Genomic DNA, 17,740 nt, shown 5'->3' on the forward strand with positions numbered 1-17,740 from the left:
TGAAAGCAGAACAGCAGGGGGAAAGGAGTGGGAAAATTTGATGCAAAGTCAGTATCAAAAGACACACACACCAAGCACAAGATTGTTGAAGTTGTGGATACCCCATCCCTAGAAGTGTTCAAGGCCAGGTTGGATGGGGCTTTGGGCAACGTGGTCTGGTGTGAGGCCCATGGCAGGGGAGTTGGTGCTAGATGATCATTAAGGTCTTTTCCAACCCAAACCATGTTGTCATTCTGTAATTCTGTGATGCTACTACAGCACTGTGCAAGGTGTCCTTGGATTTCATTGGGGTTCTGTGTGCACTTTCCCTCACTGAACAGGGCAGAAGTGGCATCCTCAGGAGCCTATGTGATGGTGCAGGCCTCGCCCCAGCAAAGCATGCATTTGCAATGCCCTGTTTGGCTCCAAATGAAACATCAATTAGGGAAAGCAAACCAGGACATCTCACTCTGTATCTTAACCCATGTGATCAGCAAGGACATGCAAAAATTACCGCCTCTGTCTTAAATCACTCATTAGCTAGTGTCCTATCAGTTAATATGATAATGAATATGATAATGGACAAATGAATAATCGCCTTTATCCTAGCAAGGAAACAGAGCAGACCATCCATCCCCTGAGAATGCAAGCCACTAGAGGCCTTGAAGATGAGTTTCCATCACTGCAGAATAATCCATCTCTCTGACCCCATTTTAAACACTTAAGTGGTAATTTTTCCCCCATTCATTCCACAGCAGCTCTGTATGCCAGCAAGTCTTATACTGGGGGCAAAACTACCCTTGCAGCAGTCCCTCTGAGAAACACTTTGAAGCTGAGCCATGTAAAATAATTTGAGGAAACGTCATTGCACAAAATCTACTAAGATGTTTCAGTCAATCTTTGCATGGAAGGCTATTACTGTGTTTTAAAGTGTACCATTAATCCCTAAATTTGTATTCTATACTCAGACAAGCGCATCTGACCTTCATCCATGCACCCCTGCTGAAAAACAAAGATACCTAGCACTACTTTACTTTAAAGCCTCTGAAGTCTCAAAATTACATTTTAGCATGTACACACACACACCACTCTCAAAAAGTTGCTATCTGGAATATTGCAAATGAGGTATAAGTTTCCTGAAGCAATTCCAGCTACACCATGGCTTCTTGCATCTTCCATGCTAATGCCAAACACAAGGTAAAATGCAAGAAACCTATCCTCATCTACTTCTCCTAGAATAGCGCTATTGCATTTCTGATTTACAAGGGTAATGAGACAAGGAGATTCCTAAGGGACTCTTGGTTTACTGTCAGGCTCTTTTATTTTTGAGATCCAGTTTCTCCCTCTGTTTTTGCCCCCAAACTATTTCTTCCCTTCGCCTCCCTGCTACAAACAGAGATTACCTCCCAGCGCACCTTTTGACCATGCTGGTCATGTTTTAACCTGCCACTACCTGCTCCCGGAGCATTAACAATGTAAACACTCCAGCGACGGCCAATGCCTTTGAAAGGGGACACTGACACGATGTCTATCAGGAAAACACTGGAGCCCATCATTCCCACTGCAGTGGCAGATTTCTACCTGGCCTGGCACTCAGAGTGCTGCAAGCCGAAACTGAGAGCCCACTGGGGAAATCCAGCCCTCTCCTCTGAAGGCGAGGGCTGCTGAGGAGGACTAAAGGCTCTATTTTGTGCTCTAAGTAGCCTCAGTCTGCCAGGTATTTCCCTCTACAATGTGTGGTTTGTAACACTTCATGATGTTGCACCCCATCAGCTGAGAAGAGCATAAACAGGGGTTTGCAGAGCTGTGTGGAGTGGTAGCACTGCACTACCACAACTTGAGATGTGCCAATGCAGTTCATGCTGCCTGTGTGTGGCTGAGTATGTACGTTGGGGAGAGGGATGATAAAATGCCAGATCTTTATCACATTATGATAATTTAAAATGATCCAAACACTGTGCCCGATGTTTCTAATGGGCTTCTCCCATTCTGACAGCATAACAAATGTGGTTTGATCTTCCCCAAGGCCAGAAGGCATTTTGGAAGTGCTGTTTAGCTCTTACACAAACTTGAGACCAACACTGCAGAATTTTTCAGTATGCAGCTGTATGAAGCAAGTGCCAGGAAAGCAGGCAAGACATGATGGAAGGTGTCAGTGTTGGTGTAGGTGATGGCTCCCTGTGCACATCACTGCTGAACTGAGGCAGGTTGGTGCTGCTGGAGACCACCTCCTCTCTCCTCCTCCAGATCACGCTGCTCCCCAGGGAGCAGCAGGACAAATACCCCTTTCCCTGCACTGTTTTAGGCACCTGGGATCACCTCCAGGCAGAGGGACAGAGCGGCTCAGCCATGAGTCCACTTCATCACTGGGATGGGTATCAGGGTGGGTGACAGAGATGCTCTGCTCTTTAAGAAGCCTGATGCTGTGCTTTTTATTTGTATGTTCCTTGGCAACTGCAACATTGCAAGAAGTGTGGTTATGAGAATAAGCAGCCGCTTCCAAGGAGGCAGCAGTGAGCTATGACCAGGAGTGTGGCGAGGGGAGCACAAAACAAAAAATCAGTAGGCTCAGGAAGCTTCGTCATGTACCTACCACTCGTACATAGCAGCAAAACCCAGCATGCAGCACACACCAGTTTTAGGTTGTAAGAAAACGGGGATGTGTGCAGGTGTCAGTAGTGATTGGCACAAAAGGGGAGAGGAGGTGGTGACAAAAGGAGTATCTTAAGTAATACAGCCTGCCAATCAGTCATTTTGCCATGATTTCTCCCCTCTGCACCTCTCATTCACCCCACTTCGCCACCCGCGGGGCACTGCTGATGCATGCATTGAAATGCCATGCAGCAGGTTGAAGGGAGAAGTCAGCATATCAAAGGTTCCCCTCCCTCCCCAGTCCCCCCAGCTCCCAATGTTAAGATTATCCGAGCAAAAACTGCAGTGAAATCTGAGGCGTGGAGACTGTATGCACACATCAAACCCCGTCGTTCGTCCAATCGTTCCCTTGCCCATTCATCACTGGCTCTACAGGCAGGGAGCCAGACACGGTGGCACCACCACTTCTACTTATATAGGCTCTAAATCAGTAAAGATATATTTCTCCTTTCGACTGGTCTCAGCCTGCACTTTTGCTGGGATTTCCAGGAATATCTTTTATTGTTTAAAGCAGAGGTGTTATATCAAACCCAGCTATGATTCTCATTTCCTTACCAACACACACACCCAGCTGGGATGAGGATTTCGTGTTATCTCTGGGGTATTTTACCCTGTTAGTTCTGTACTGAGATGGGCTCGAACGTAAACTCAGCTGTTGTTACCTTCTTCTGTCTTGCATAAGAAAACCTTACTTTGACCAGTGTTAACTCTTCCAGTTCCCACCCTCATGCGCATGCATGGTCCTTCTTTCTTTTCACGGGGAGAGGATAAAACTGCCTTTCAGCACATGCCAGGTCTGGAAAAACACTTTCAGGACATAAGCTGCTTGCCTTTGTAGATGCTACCTTGGTGTGCGGGTCAGTTTGCAGTTCAACAACCTCTGACCTGCAGCTGGACGATCTCCCTAGGCTGTGTTTCCCATGAGATATGACCTTGGATGTAAGTTCAGAAGCCAAATTTCTGTTTGTTTTCTAAATGCTGAGTAACATACATATTTTTCACGGAATCCTGGAGGTCAGGAGGTTGTTCCTAGAAGCTTGTTTTTAGGTTAATCTTCTCTTTCTTGTACTTCTAGCCTATGTTAAATTTGATGGACACGTCTAACAGCTCTCACTCAATTATAGACAAATCTAAATGTTTTCAGTGGACACAATGATCACAGTCAAGTACTGAACACTGGCAACAGTGGGCACACTGTATTTGTACATGGCTGTACTGAGCATCCTGCAATTCCAGCTATGGCTTTTCTTAGAGCTTTAAAACTAGAATTGAGCAACGGCAAATTAAAACAAATCTGACACTAAGAATGACATACCTGATCAAGGCTTTAATAAAGGTGCTGTCTTCAGCCCTGTTCAGCCACATCTAATGAAGCAATTTCTGAACTATATTTCCATGACATACTATCAGCATACCAGTAGTGCACAGCTTACCTCAAACAAAAATCTTCAGGGTATGTTGAGTGAACACACTGCCTTTTCTTTGTCATGATAAAGCAGACAATATGCAATATAAAGCAGCTAGAATCCTGTTCCAACTCTATGAAATTATTCTTTCAACAAATATTCCCTCTGCTGTTTAATGGGTCTGCCACCACTGAGCTCAAACAATGCTTTATTTACCCCATATACACACAAAGCGAAGCCAATTTTGATCCAAACAACTTCTGCCACTAGCAAAAGGTTGTTTTACTGTTTTCTGTATAAGCAGCAAGTGGTATAGCCAAATATCTAAAATCTTAATAAGGCAGATGTCTAGTGTTAGGCACTGGTTCAGTATTTTTAAGTAATTTAACACAGAACCAACTCAGTCAGAAACAAGAAGAAATTGTCTTCCAAACTGAAATGATATTTATTGATACACTAAGTAAGTGTGAACAAATACCAACTTCCTTGCAGAGCTTCTCCCGTGGTCCAAAGATATTTTTTAAATGAAAAAAATAAATAAATATATATATAGTACATAACTCTTACGTCGGAAGTCAACATTTTATGAGGTTTCACTGACTTAATGGCTTGCTAGTAAAGAGTGAACTATTTACATACTACCCTCCACAGGCCTTATTCTGCAGCCCATCTGTGCAGAATTTCATAGGCATGAAGGGAACAGCTTATATAAGAGAAGGCTTCCTCTGAGCATGAATTTGTGCAAGTATTTGCTGCTTGCATAATTAAGAATGCATCTGCACACCAATTTGGATTTCCAACACAGAATGCTACGATTACGAATTCTCCTGCAACCTTGAACTGAATCTCCAGACTAAACTCAATGCTGACCAGCAAAAATCTTGGCCATTTTCGTCAATGCCAAGAATTTATTATGAAGGAACGTTACACTTACCACAGAATATTTTGTAAAATGGATCATGCAACATCTATGACAATATCGTGTGACCCTCATGCATATGGTGCTCATTGCATGTGTGCAACATGAGTAATAGCAAGCATCAGAAATTATAGGTCAAGGCACTGCTCTCCAGCTCAAGAAATTCAGCTACAATTTTTAATGAGGTTCATCTCCCTAATCATGTGCACCTGGAGGGGGGTGCTTTGGTTTTGGCTTTGTTTCTTCCTAAGACAGCAGCAGGAAAAATCCTTTGGGGACTGGTTGTACTTTCCCCTTACCTCGATTTTTCAGCGGAGGCAGCGTTGGGTGAAGATGTTTGTTACAGTAATCTTGGCCTGTGCAACATTCAATAGATCTTCTTTGGTGAGGAATAGGAGTGTCCTGAAACACACAGTTTCATAGAATGCGATGTAATTATTTGTGTTGTAAATAGACACCATCATTCTGGCACTGGAGAGAAAGGTGTGCTTGGTTGCTGGTTTGCAGAGTGCTACAGCTTTCTAGGCTGTGTGGAGTACGGATACTTGCCACCACGTGGAACTAAAAAAAACTTCATATAAATAATTAAGAGATAAATTTACCCCTTACATATTTCTGTTGGTGCCCTAGCGCTGCAAAAGGGATGTGTTGCAACTAATGGTTCAAGACAGAGATCTGAAAGTCTCCTGTGTGCATTGGTTTGAATTATATTACAAAAATAACTTAGTATATTGTAAAAAATAGTCTAGCTAGAGAAACACAGGAATTTCTGAACTGCTGTGTGGACTCATTTACGTGCCGCTTCTGCTCTCATGGGAAGCTGGGCAGAACACCTTTCACCGACCATGATACAGCCATGGCTAGATTGTTCCTGTACTCATGTCAAACCATTTAAGGTCAACTTTGGAAAAGTTAAACACTTCAGATCCATCTTGCTCCACTGCCCATACCCCTTTCCAGTCCCACTGCAAGACTTGCTCTCAGACAGGGCATTGTCAACTTAAAGTGAATTTCCAGCATCAGAAATCCAAAAGACAAACGGAACTGCATGTAAGACATAAAGTTTGCTGTGGTCCATAAAATAATATCCTGACTAACTTTACCATGGGGACTTGAACTTGACTGCATTTCTCTAAATTTAAACTTCCTCTGAGCAATGGTATTGCTTGAAACAGCAGCGATAAAAACAAAAACTTAAGTTGTTGTAAAGAGCAGCTATAATGCCACCACCTTAAACCATTCTGGGATGTAAATGCAATCCCCTCAGCAATTAATGCGGAGCAACTTTCTGCCAAATTAACAGAAGTGTAAAGCACAGCCATAGTAATGTCTGTTGACTGCACTTCAACTGAAAGGCATCAAAAAGCCAAGCAATACCCAGGCAATTGAAGTTTTCTTACCCGACACTGGAAGTCCGAGCCCTCTAATCCTAGACATCCCTTGGTGACTAAATGTCCACCGGACTCATCTTCTTCTATTATGGTGAAGCAGTAGCCATCAGTGCTGAGGATTGGGAAGAAAGAATCATGAAAAGGTTCTGAAGTGTAAAATGTGCTGCTAAATACAAACTTCATCATTTCTCCTTGCAAGGAAAATCTGCCATTAACAGTGTATTTCCTCTAATAGCATCATGAAATATAAAGAGCTGAAGCACTGTTGCACTTGTGGAAAAAGGCAGGCTGGAAGACTCGGACACCCACAGTAACCCGTCGATACAGTGCGGGACAGCTGACAGCACTGCAGATCACCGCCACCATATTCACCTTTCCAACATTTCACAGCTACAAACCCCATTAACAAACAGCTTAATTCTCTGTAAATGCTTGCAGCCGTTAGAGTGTGAAGGCTTTGGAGACCTGCATAAGCACGAGTGTCAGTGCTCACAGGTCTGCCCTGTGTGTGGGAGCAAGGCATGGCTATCTGCACCATGGCAGGGACCTGGAGAGAGAAACGTTTTTGAGATACTCAGCATAAAATATTATTAAGAGTGATTTGTGATTCCTGTTTTAGCCATATTACAAACTGCAACACTCGTGTGTATGAGTCCTTGAGTTATCATCAACACCCTTCATAACTGTTTACTTGGGTTATAAGCCTGAAGTGATCCATAATGCTCCTGTTTACATGACCATGCACCACAAAGGACAAGTATACTAACAGATGGCTAGATGGTGCTGGTGATAAATGTCCTTCCTTTATGAAGGTCAAATGCCTCCATGCTATGGAAAGCAAGAGGAGGGCAGGAAAGGGGGGCTGCATTTTACTGAGATTGCTATACATTAATTTCTAAGCACTGGGGGGGGAGGGGGGGATATGTAAAGTGTGCGAGAAACACAAATTGACTGATTTGCAGGAAGAGGATCCAAAAATAATAATAATAATAATAATAATAAAAGAACTCTTTAATCCAACGCATTTAGGTCACATAAAAATAAATTACTCCCTTATTTTCCCAGGAAAAGAAGACCAGCTATTATGCTCAACGAGTGTTTTTCCAAGGAGAAGAAACAAACTCAGTTAAAAAAAGGAAATAAAAAGAAAAAAGGATTAGAAAATTTAAGCACAGCAAAATTTCAGGTGATTTGCTCCTTGCTAGGAGGAAAGGGCAGTCTTACAGAGCAGCAACAGAAAAGGCAATGAAGATGCAAGAATTGAGAGGAGCTGTTACACTTTGGATAGAGAAACACAATTTGTAAGTATTAGCTACAGATAGACGTATGCTGGAAAGGATCATGTCAAACATTTGCTGTGGCGTATTTTTATATTAGTGGTGCAGGGTCTAGCCACAGTAAGCTTATTACTTCAAATCATAATTTATCACTGGTTATTGACTTCTGGATTTGAAAAGTAACCAGCTGTACGTTACAAATTGCTTTCTCAGAGAAGCAAGTGAGGACTTCTACCTTCCTCCGACACTGTGCACATGAGCAAGGCAAAGGAGACAGCAACCCTTCTGGGCAACAGCCACCTTGATTTCATTGCTGAAGCTTAAGATAGGAATGATAGGATTGCCAAGAAGAGAGACTGTAAGGAATCCATTAGAGTAGAATATTAGATTAGATTAGATTAGATTTTATTTGTTTGCATGGTGCCTTTGATTCAAAGTAATGAGCAAGTTTAACCCAGGGGACAGAGCAACAAAACAATAAATTGCAATCAAGTGAAACACAAAAATGAACTCCACAGCTAGCAGTCCACAGCAAAATAAATAAATAAATAAATACGATGTTCAGTTCACTGAAACAAAGTGGTGGAAGAAAAAGTCAAATCGTTTGAAAAAAGAAGTGGGAAAGTCAGCAGTTTTATTTCACTTTTTCTTCCTTACCGGGGGACTCTGATACTTAGCTCATTTCAGAAAATTGGAATTAGGATCCTCAAGCACTTTAGTCCCTCTGACAATTTTACTCCAGATTTAAAAAGACAAACAATATTAGATTGAATAGAGCAAAATGGAAAAGTTATACAGCTCCAACAAAAAGGGTGAACCACATTCTTTACAGACAACAATATGTCTGTAATGACAGACAGTGTGAGACAATTAAAATAGCAATGCTGAGCAGAATAAATACTGGTACAAGTTGTTTCTACCTTTAAGGAAAAGAAAAAAAAAATAAAAAGTGTTCATGCAGCATGAGAATTCTTTGTTTTATTGAAGATTTCTCATTTGAGCAAGAGGTAGAGGTGACTTTTCTGAAAAGAAAGAAGTCTCTCTTACCTGCCTTCCCACCCCAAGCTCTTCTGCTTCACAGGCTGTCAAAAGAACTACACACTGCACAGAAAGTGCACAGAGCATCCCTGCTGTTTTATTGACTGCCTTACCTCATACTTAGAGGTAGAAATGAAAATGGGTTTACTATTCTAACAAGTTTGAAATAATTCTGCTAAGTCTGTATCATCTCTAACTTTATGTTTATTTTGGTGACAGCACAAACAGAAACATAGGTGCATGGCTGACGTACAAAGCAATAATAAAAATCTATTCTCTACTTCCTAGCTGCTTTTTTTTTCCCCATGCAGAATTATTATTTTCTTAAACTGTGTAATTTGAATTTTGTGTAATTTGACTGAGAATCTGTGATTGGTGAGTAAAGAAGGAATTCAACCTGAGGTTAGTGAATACATCCAGGTACACATCTGCAATCCTCCTCCACTAAAGCATTGTCTTACTGGGGTATGATGCAGGAGAGCGATTAAATACATGTTGGATGTGATCACTAATAAGCACAGATATGGTATGTCACATATTTGCCAAGAGCCAATTTTTACAGCCAAGAGTGAATTTTTACAGCCAAGACACATGCCAGGAAAATAGAGGGAGCTTAAAGCAGAAACACTGGCAGACACTGATGTAGAAGGTGCTGCTACAATTACAGATTACCCAAATGAAAGAAGTGATCTTAACTTAGACCTTTACTAAATGTTAGAAGAGAGGAACAGAGGCCAACAGCTCCGCAGCTGCTCATGCAGATGTCCTTACTGGCCAACAGCCATTTCTCACAGAAGATGCAATACCTTAGCTACCAAAACTTGCCTGCTGACGATTTCCTGTCCTGCTCTCTGTATGTGTGACACAGCCAGGTATGGCAATATATAGCTTGGAAAAGCAACGTCGTTCCTTCATTCAGTGCCTATGGCAAGCAGATGGGTTAAATAACCTGATGAAAAGATTTCTTGTCTTTAATTTCATTTGCAATTGAGTCCATATGGACGTTGTTATTTTTGTCCACCCTTCCTCTTTATATTCCTGGTTTTGATATCAGAAAGAATTACGCTGTCTTTTCATTTCCATCCAAAACAACAGGACAAATTTCTGCATTGTTTTTAAAAGATGATTAAAAAATGTTAAATTATTTTATCTCCAGAAACTGGGAAGTTCATATACTTCTGTAAAGGTTGGCTGAAATAACCTAATTCAAAAACTGTCTGACTCCTAATCTGCATCTAATTCACATGATTTGTCACATCCTTCACTTAAGGAAAACAATGAAAGCCAAATTTAGCAAAACATTGTTTCTGGATACTGTCCAGAAAACAAAGAGCCCTTGTAAATGTGTTCAATACAGGCTAATTTGCCAGGAAAAAAATAATACAGCGAGTGGCTGTGCATCAGGGAAGTAACGTGAAACCAAGTGAGAAGAGCATTGCACAGTTGTTGAGCCAGATGCACCTTCATGTGTTTGCATAACTACTCAAAGGCAAGGAGAGGTTGGAGAGCTAGTTTGGAGAGCTGGGCGATCACCAACCGCATGAAGTTCAATAAGAGCAAGTGCCGGGTCCTGCACCTGGGACGGGGAAACCCTGGCTGCACGTACAGACTGGGCGATGAGACGCTGGAGAGCAGCCTAGAAGAGAGGGATCTGGGGGTCGTGGTAGACAGCAAGTTGAATATGAGCCAGCAGTGTGCCCTGGCAGCCAGGAGGGCCAACCATGTCCTGGGGTGCATCAAGCACGGTATCGCTAGTAGGTCAAGGGAGGTGATTGTCCCGCTCTACTCTGCGCTGGTGCGGCCTCACCTCGAGTACTGTGTGCAGTTCTGGGCACCACAGTATAAAAAGGACATGAAACTGTTGGAGAGTGTCCAGAGGAGGGCTACGAAGATGGTGAAAGGCCTGGAGGGGAAGGCGTACGAAGAACGGCTGAGGTCACTGGGCCTGTTCAGCCTGGAGAAGAGGAGGCTGAGGGGAGACCTCATCACAGTCTACAACTTCCTCGTAAGGGGGTGTCGAGAGGCAGGAGACCTTTTCTCCATTAACACCAGTGACAGGACCCGCGGGAACGGGGTTAAGCTGAGGCAAGGGAAATTTAGGCTGGACGTCAGGAGGGGGTTCTTCACAGAGAGGGTGGTTGCACACTGGAACAGGCTCCCCAGGGAAGTGGTCACTGCACCGAGCCTGTCTGAATTTAAGAAGAGATTGGACTGTGCACTTAGTCACATGGTCTGAACTTTTGGGTAGACCTGTGCGGTGTCAAGAGTTGGACTTGATGATCCTTAAGGGTCCCTTCCAACTCAGGATATTCTATGATTCTATGGTTCTATGAGTGACATGCAGATGTAACAACGCAAAGAAGCTGGCTTAGAGCAGGACCAAGTTTCTGGCCCCAGTAGTCCTCAAGATGGTGATGCCTGTCCTAACACACTCTGACGTGCATGGCACCTTTTGGCATCACACTGAAGCCACTACAATAAAGTTAATGGTAATGGTGTTCAGTGATGGCCCTACCATGCGACAGACAGAGAACAGAGTGTACCCAACACATCCTAGCAGAGCATCTTTTCATATATACTGTATCTCATGTAGGTCTATCAGTCAATGTATCTCTGAACTATCTGCCCATATTATTCTCCCAGGACTGAGGCCCAGCCCAGCCCAGCCGATGTGTCTTGCATTACTCTACTAAATCACAGTTCAGATCAAGCTGTTTTCCTTGACAAGCAGGGTCACAATGCAGAAAACAAGCCACAATGCCAACCTACTAAGAGGCTGACAGCCCAGGAAGCTTTCCAGGCTTCGTGATGAGTACATGAGACTTGACAGGTCTACAGAACTGATAGCGTAACTTGGGGTGTGTCAGTAGTACCAAGCATGGGTACCTCTGCAAGTTCACCAGCACCTTTGGCTTACGTGCAAAATCCATTTCAGTAGATGTGACAACTATTAAGAAGGAAACACTTAAAATAAAGCTACTCATTTTCCTCTATTACTTTTCACTTTTCTTTTTGTTTGTTTCTTTTGCCTCCCAACATTTAAACACAGCCCAATTCTTTTCGTTTACACTGTGGTTGAATTTGCATGACACAGCTTCTTTTTTAATGCTAGGGCAGCCTTAACATGGATGTATGCTACTTTGGAATATTTTCTTGGTTCAAGTAAATGTGATACTCAAGGGGAGTCTTAGGTATTCCAGCACAATAACACCAAAGTAGTCCCACATGGTAAAAAAAAAAAAAAAAAAAAAAAAAAAGGAGAATAATACAATAGGTCTCAGTACAGGGAGACTGGACTTGTATTACTATTTAGCATAAGGTATATATTAAAAACCTGTATGGGCAACCCCTGAGCAAAACTAAAAACAAGTAATGTCTGCAGCATAGCTGGAAAGCATGGGATGGGGATTTGGCCTTTAAGTTTAAACACTTGGGGAGAAGTCACCTGCTGAGTCATGTATAAGACATATGGCCCTAGCAGAGGAAAGTGTGGAGCTTGCAAGAACTCATTGACTTTTGTTTTTTTTTTGTTTTTAACCATCAAAGTGGGCTTAACTGCCTCCTATGCAGCCCTGTATAAAGGCTTACATTACAAAATAAAGTTAAATGGAATAAAATTGAAAGACATCATCTCATCATGGTTCATTTATTAGAAAGTATACAACTTTACCCTAAAAATTAAAGCTGATTAAAAGAAAGAGGACTTGAACTCAGTGCTTTGGCCCACTATTGAAATCTTCATCCTTCTGCACACCAAATTACAATGAAAATTCAATCCCATCATCTGGAGAACATGAGAATGAAAATAAAATCAGTCAGGTGAATTATCACCTCTGGTAATGCTGGAAAAGCAGATTAATTATTTTATTGCATTAGATAACCAAAGCTACCTCAAGACACAGTTGGGCAGAAACAGTAAGAAATTAAACTCTATCAGCCTGATCTCTAAAACTGTCAGCATTTATTTGTGAATGGAAAAAGAATACAACTAGGTACCTAATCAGCCTCTGTCTTTATTGCAATCCCATTACAGTCATAGCCAATTAAATCTAACACTACTTTTAAAAATATGCAATTAATTATGATTAGACACAACTGCTCATGCGCTCATTTTGTACATGCAAAATTTGAAATAGAACAGGAAAACGAGGCCCTGGTTGTTTTCAAAGCAGCTTTGAGCTTCTTTATTGAAAGCTTTTTTATGAATTGTACAGATGTTCTCAAAGAAGAATTAAGTTTCATCACACTACAGCAGGTTAACATACCCTTCAAACAGAGGATTGTGAACCTTTTACAAATACCTTAATAATCAGGGCTGGGGGTGCACTAATGAGCTTTAATTACCCTGAGTGGCCCCACCTGGGACTCCCCCCACTCCCTACACATGACCTTGCCCAGGAGCTCTATTTAAGCTCAGGTCCAAGCTCTACAGTACAAGAATGCTGGGCTCCTTCTCTATCTATTGCTGTTCCTTCCTGGAGCTGGCTGACCACTTGCTATAGCCATCGAAAGACTCCAAGTCATCTGCTGCGTTCAGGTACCCTGGGGGGAGAAGGGTAAGGGTGGGTGAGGGCACGGCTAGCCCTAGCATTACCCCCTGCTCATGGCTTGGTCCACCAGGCAGAGCAGCCCCTTACTGCTCCCTGCCACCAGCTCTCTTCTTGATGAACTTTCCCTGTAATGGGTCTTCTAGAACTTGGTGTGCTTGTGGACTATCTCACCTTAAAGTATATCCTTCAAGCAAAATACTGATCTGCTGTTGGTAGAGAAAATTATACGAATTTGAAGCTGTGGTGTTATTGGTAACTTCCTAAAGTATTATTACACTTAAGCTGTGGAAGTACAGAGAGAGTGGAATTGTATACAGGAACACAGCAGGCTGTTCAAGGATCTGATACACTTGTGGCTTAAGAATATTGACTTCAAACTTCTAAAAACACAGTTATAGAAAGGATTTCAAATGGCCACCAGATGGCCTCATTTTTATACAAACTCTCAAGACACTGCTGCTCCAGCCAGCTTCTATAATCTGATAGATAAATAGTTGTGGTAGCGGACTAAAACCTTCAGGTGGGATGTCAGACTACTTCTCATAAGAAATTCCCTAACAGTGACTGTGATAGGGATACCTCTTATTCTGAGAAGTTTAATTAAAGCACACCTGGAAATGCCTTCCCATCGAACTCCGGGAGGTCCCCCTTGCTCCTGGGCACACAAAGCTTCCCTGCTTCAGTGGGAGCTTCAGCGAGGACAACGTGATGCTTTGCTGAGCTCAGGCAGCTGAGAGACCTGTAGACCTGAGTGCAGCTCAAGTCTTAACAGATTCTCAGACATGCTGAGAGGATTCGATTTTTTGTAAAATGTAGAAAGCTTTTAGTGACTACATCTGAGGGAGGAAGATAATTAATGCAATAACTTTTAATCTGAACAGTTCACTTATTCTTCAGTCAAACAGCACAATCAATAGTACTTGAACTTCACTATGGTGAATTTGCCTTTATAGTGATGTTAAATAACAATTCCTGAGTGCTTTCAAACTGTGCCAACAGTCATTCAGGCTAACAGGAAAGTTACAGACTGATTAGTAGAATGATCCCCAATGCAGGGGTAACTAATAATCCCTGCTTACCTGAGCAGACTTGGTCAAATCATTTGAAAGCTGGTCTCAACCCAGGCAGCTAACCAGATACCTAAAAACTACTTTCCTAATGTTAGGCTTAACTCCCTTCTTCATACAAGTTCCCTTTAAATTTTTCACCCTTAATTCCGTCTAAACAGTTGGGAATTGAGGAAGTAAAATATTAGACTAGAGGTTAAGGAGATATAAGAAAAACAAAGGATGCTGTGCCTGTTTTCCTTTGGCCCTGCTATAGCCCTCACCCCAAGGTACAGGGAGCCACAGCAACTATTCTGAAAAAGGAGTATTGCTGGTAAACCACGGAGGTATTTAACTTCAATTAATTAAAAACTTTAGGCCTGTATTTCTCTAAACTCTTCACCAATTATACCATAGCTTGTTGGGCAAGGTGGGCAGCATTCAGCTGACAGCACAGGATAGGATAAATGAGTAGGTCTGGATGAAACGTGTCTTTTGGCTGACATTAAAAAACAATAATGTAAGTGCTGTTTGTGAAACAATGTGCAACCTCAGGCCTACCCAGCTGAAGTATAAGCCTTGTTCAGTGGGTTCCTTAGCATGGATCCTCTTGGGCTTTCCAATTCATGAACTTAAGTCATCTCCATCTTCGCTGTTTATTGCATGTAAGATAGCATGTGTGAAAGCAGTGGTTCTGGCTGGGCAGGAACAGGAAACAGCTGATTCACACTGCAGGGGATCTGCAAATTGGTATCTCAAAGGGTTTTTACAACTCTTTAAATGGACTGCCATGTGAGAGCAGTTAGGTCCAACATTTAGATTGAGCATGGGTTTGAAGGAAGAGGGTAGAAAGAGGGAAGTAGTATTTACGGCTATCAACCAGAACTTCAATATACTTCAGTGTGAAAATGGAGGCCACGCAGAACTAAGTCAGGCTACAAAATGCTCAAACCCAACAGCAATCTGGTCTTCAGCAACCTCAGATGTTTCTCCATCCATCTCTTCACTCTGCTGCGAAGAGCTAGCCAATACTGACATGGTGTTAGACTGTCTCACCTCAGATAAAACTGCATACCCAGTCCTGTGGCCTGCTCTGATGCTTCTTGCAGACCCTCAACTCTACTAGACTATAGCAGATAGTGAATATCTCATACTTTACTTGTTTTAAGTAAACAGATTAAAAAGTTGAAACAGATCAAGTGCTCATCCTTACCTTGCTTCAAAGGCAAACTGTAACACCTGATTTGGCATGAGATGCATGTAGACAACTACCCTCATTCAGCAGTAATAGTGCATGTGCTGCAGGAGCACCCTGCAGCAAGAATTGTATTTGGGATTGGGAAAGAGCAGCATGCTCCTACTGCAGATATTTTTGGTTTCCTCTCCTGGTGCAGGCAGTGTCGGTGTAATACAGAGCCAACCCTTCAAGGGTGACAGGACTGCACAGCTGGACATGCCTTCTCCCAGGGAGGCAGGAAAGTCTGACTTCTGACCCCTGGGGAAGCAGACTAACCCAAATGAAAGTCTGTATTACTCTAACCAAACATTGCTGCATAAAACAAGAGTACACAGCTATTATAAGAAAATACTTAACATTTCACCTCAAAAGAGAGGACCTTTATTCTGTGTTGGAAGCAGGAAAAAACAAAGGCTTGAGGGCCTACAAGAGACATTTCAGCTGTTTAAAAAAAAAAATAATAATCCAGAGCAGGTTTCTTATAATAAATCGTGCTTCATGAAGAGTGATTATAAATTTATAAGCATTTACAGATGCATCAGTGTATCTCCATTAAGTCCCCTCTCATTAACTGCATGTACCTCTTAAAGACCAGGTCCTACCTTTCATATGAAAAGAATGAATACAAGTATCCAAAACTTGGTGTGAATACCCTAATATTAAAATATAGATGTGTAGTAAGCATCTAGGTTAAAAAAAAAAAAAAAAACATCCAAACTCTTAAGTGTAAACAACTCATTTGTTCAAACAAGAACTGCAGAATGACCACAAATGAGTTTTCCCAGGCTTTACAACCAAATATGTTTCACAAACCTGCAGGTGCTGTTAACAGAGTCCTCTGGACAATGGTGATGGCACTGACAAGACAGCTTCTTCTGTGGAGGGGCAGGTGCTGTGCTCTCACCATCTTTTCTGCTTTCCATGCTCAACTTGCTGGAGCTTCTCAAGGGCATGTTGTCCAGAAAACTGGCTGGAAATTAAGGGGGAAGAGAAAAAATTCAAAGCATGATTTCAAGACTTTGAATGAATGGTTTAAAGTATTCCTACCCATCAAAATTTGAGAAAGCTATTTGAACCAGGAATTCACTACAGAACAGTTTTCTCTAGATGCCTCTGAAATGGTCACTGTGGTGTGTGAGGTTTACTGGGCCTCAGCAACCTTAGATCAAAGGTGCTGATGTTCAAGTTCTGCTGCTGGCAGCATTGCAGAGAGGTGGTGTGCTTTTCAGACTGTGGAGTGTGGCTTTTCTCCTACTGCACTACATAGGTCAGATCCTTGATTACACCTTCGCACTTTCTTTGTCTCTATACTTGGCACACATCTATACTCACTGAAACTAAAACAGCAGGATTTACAGTACTCAAGGCAGAGCAGAACACGGACGTGCAATTTAGCAAAGATTTAACAGAAAGTGATGTTCTTTCAAGTTCAACAGCACTTTGTCACTGAGTTGTACAAGCATCACTTGAAAGACAAGGAAAAATAGCTTATTGATATTCTTTAAAAATCTATAAACCAAGTCAAATGCAAGAATGTATCCTAGAATGAAAAAAGCTGAGATCCATGGAGGTGATTACTCCTGAAAATATCAGGGTACTGAAACTTGTTCTTGGTGCAGTAGAGCTGGAGATGCTGGTGAGGGGCTAGGAGCTGTTTAAGTGACTTGCTCTTCCCCCTGCCCCAGTTCTACTCATATCAGCTTTCAGTGCTTGTGAATATTTTAAGCCTCAAAGACAATGAGATCAGCATAAAAAGCTTCAACTGGCAGTTTCTCACTTTCCTCTTGCTTCCCTGCAAGAATTCTTACTAAAGGCTCCCTTATGAACACAGTCTCCAACAGAGCAGTTGAAGAGCAGGCTTGAAATTCTTCATTTACTGTTAAGTCTTCAGAAACAATTGGCGTTATTATACAACACTGTTTAGCTCTAATTAAAATCCTCCTCGTATCTCCATCACTGGGACTGATATATTGTGGAGCTGACAGAAAACTCCATCCTCTTCAACTCCCTAGGGAGAGATGGGGTAGACAAACAGGCAGAGGTGATGGGAACACGCATCTACTTGATGGGCTTAGATGGAAAGCAATGACTGAGAACAAGCTGAAAGGCACTGAAGCAGAGACTGGAGAATGAGCAGGGCTGATCAAGCAGCCCATGCCCTTAGGAGGCCTAAGGAAGCCTACTCTATGCTTCTGGGCATGCATGCATGTTACCTCCCAGCTTCATGTCCTGCTGCCTTCTGCCA

At 42.2% G+C, this 17,740-nt stretch overlaps 1 protein-coding gene across 1 annotated transcript in view; it reads right to left on the reverse strand.

Annotated features, from left to right (window-relative positions):
- Positions 1-16,457, reverse strand: part of BMPR1B (bone morphogenetic protein receptor type 1B) — a 30,780-nt gene extending 14,323 nt beyond the window's left edge. The window contains exons 1-3 of the mRNA XM_084286865.1: positions 16,309-16,457; positions 6,357-6,459; positions 5,256-5,358 (exon numbers count right to left, since the gene is read on the reverse strand). Coding sequence (XP_084142991.1) covers positions 5,256-5,358; positions 6,357-6,459; positions 16,309-16,448 — 346 coding nt within the window. The 5' untranslated portion in view covers positions 16,449-16,457. The remainder of the gene's footprint in view (positions 1-5,255; positions 5,359-6,356; positions 6,460-16,308) is intronic.
- Positions 16,458-17,740: the final 1,283 nt, after the last annotated feature.

Source organism: Netta rufina (genome assembly GCF_964035555.1).
Source record: "Netta rufina genome assembly, chromosome: 4".
NCBI classification, from domain to species: Eukaryota; Metazoa; Chordata; class Aves; order Anseriformes; family Anatidae; genus Netta; species Netta rufina.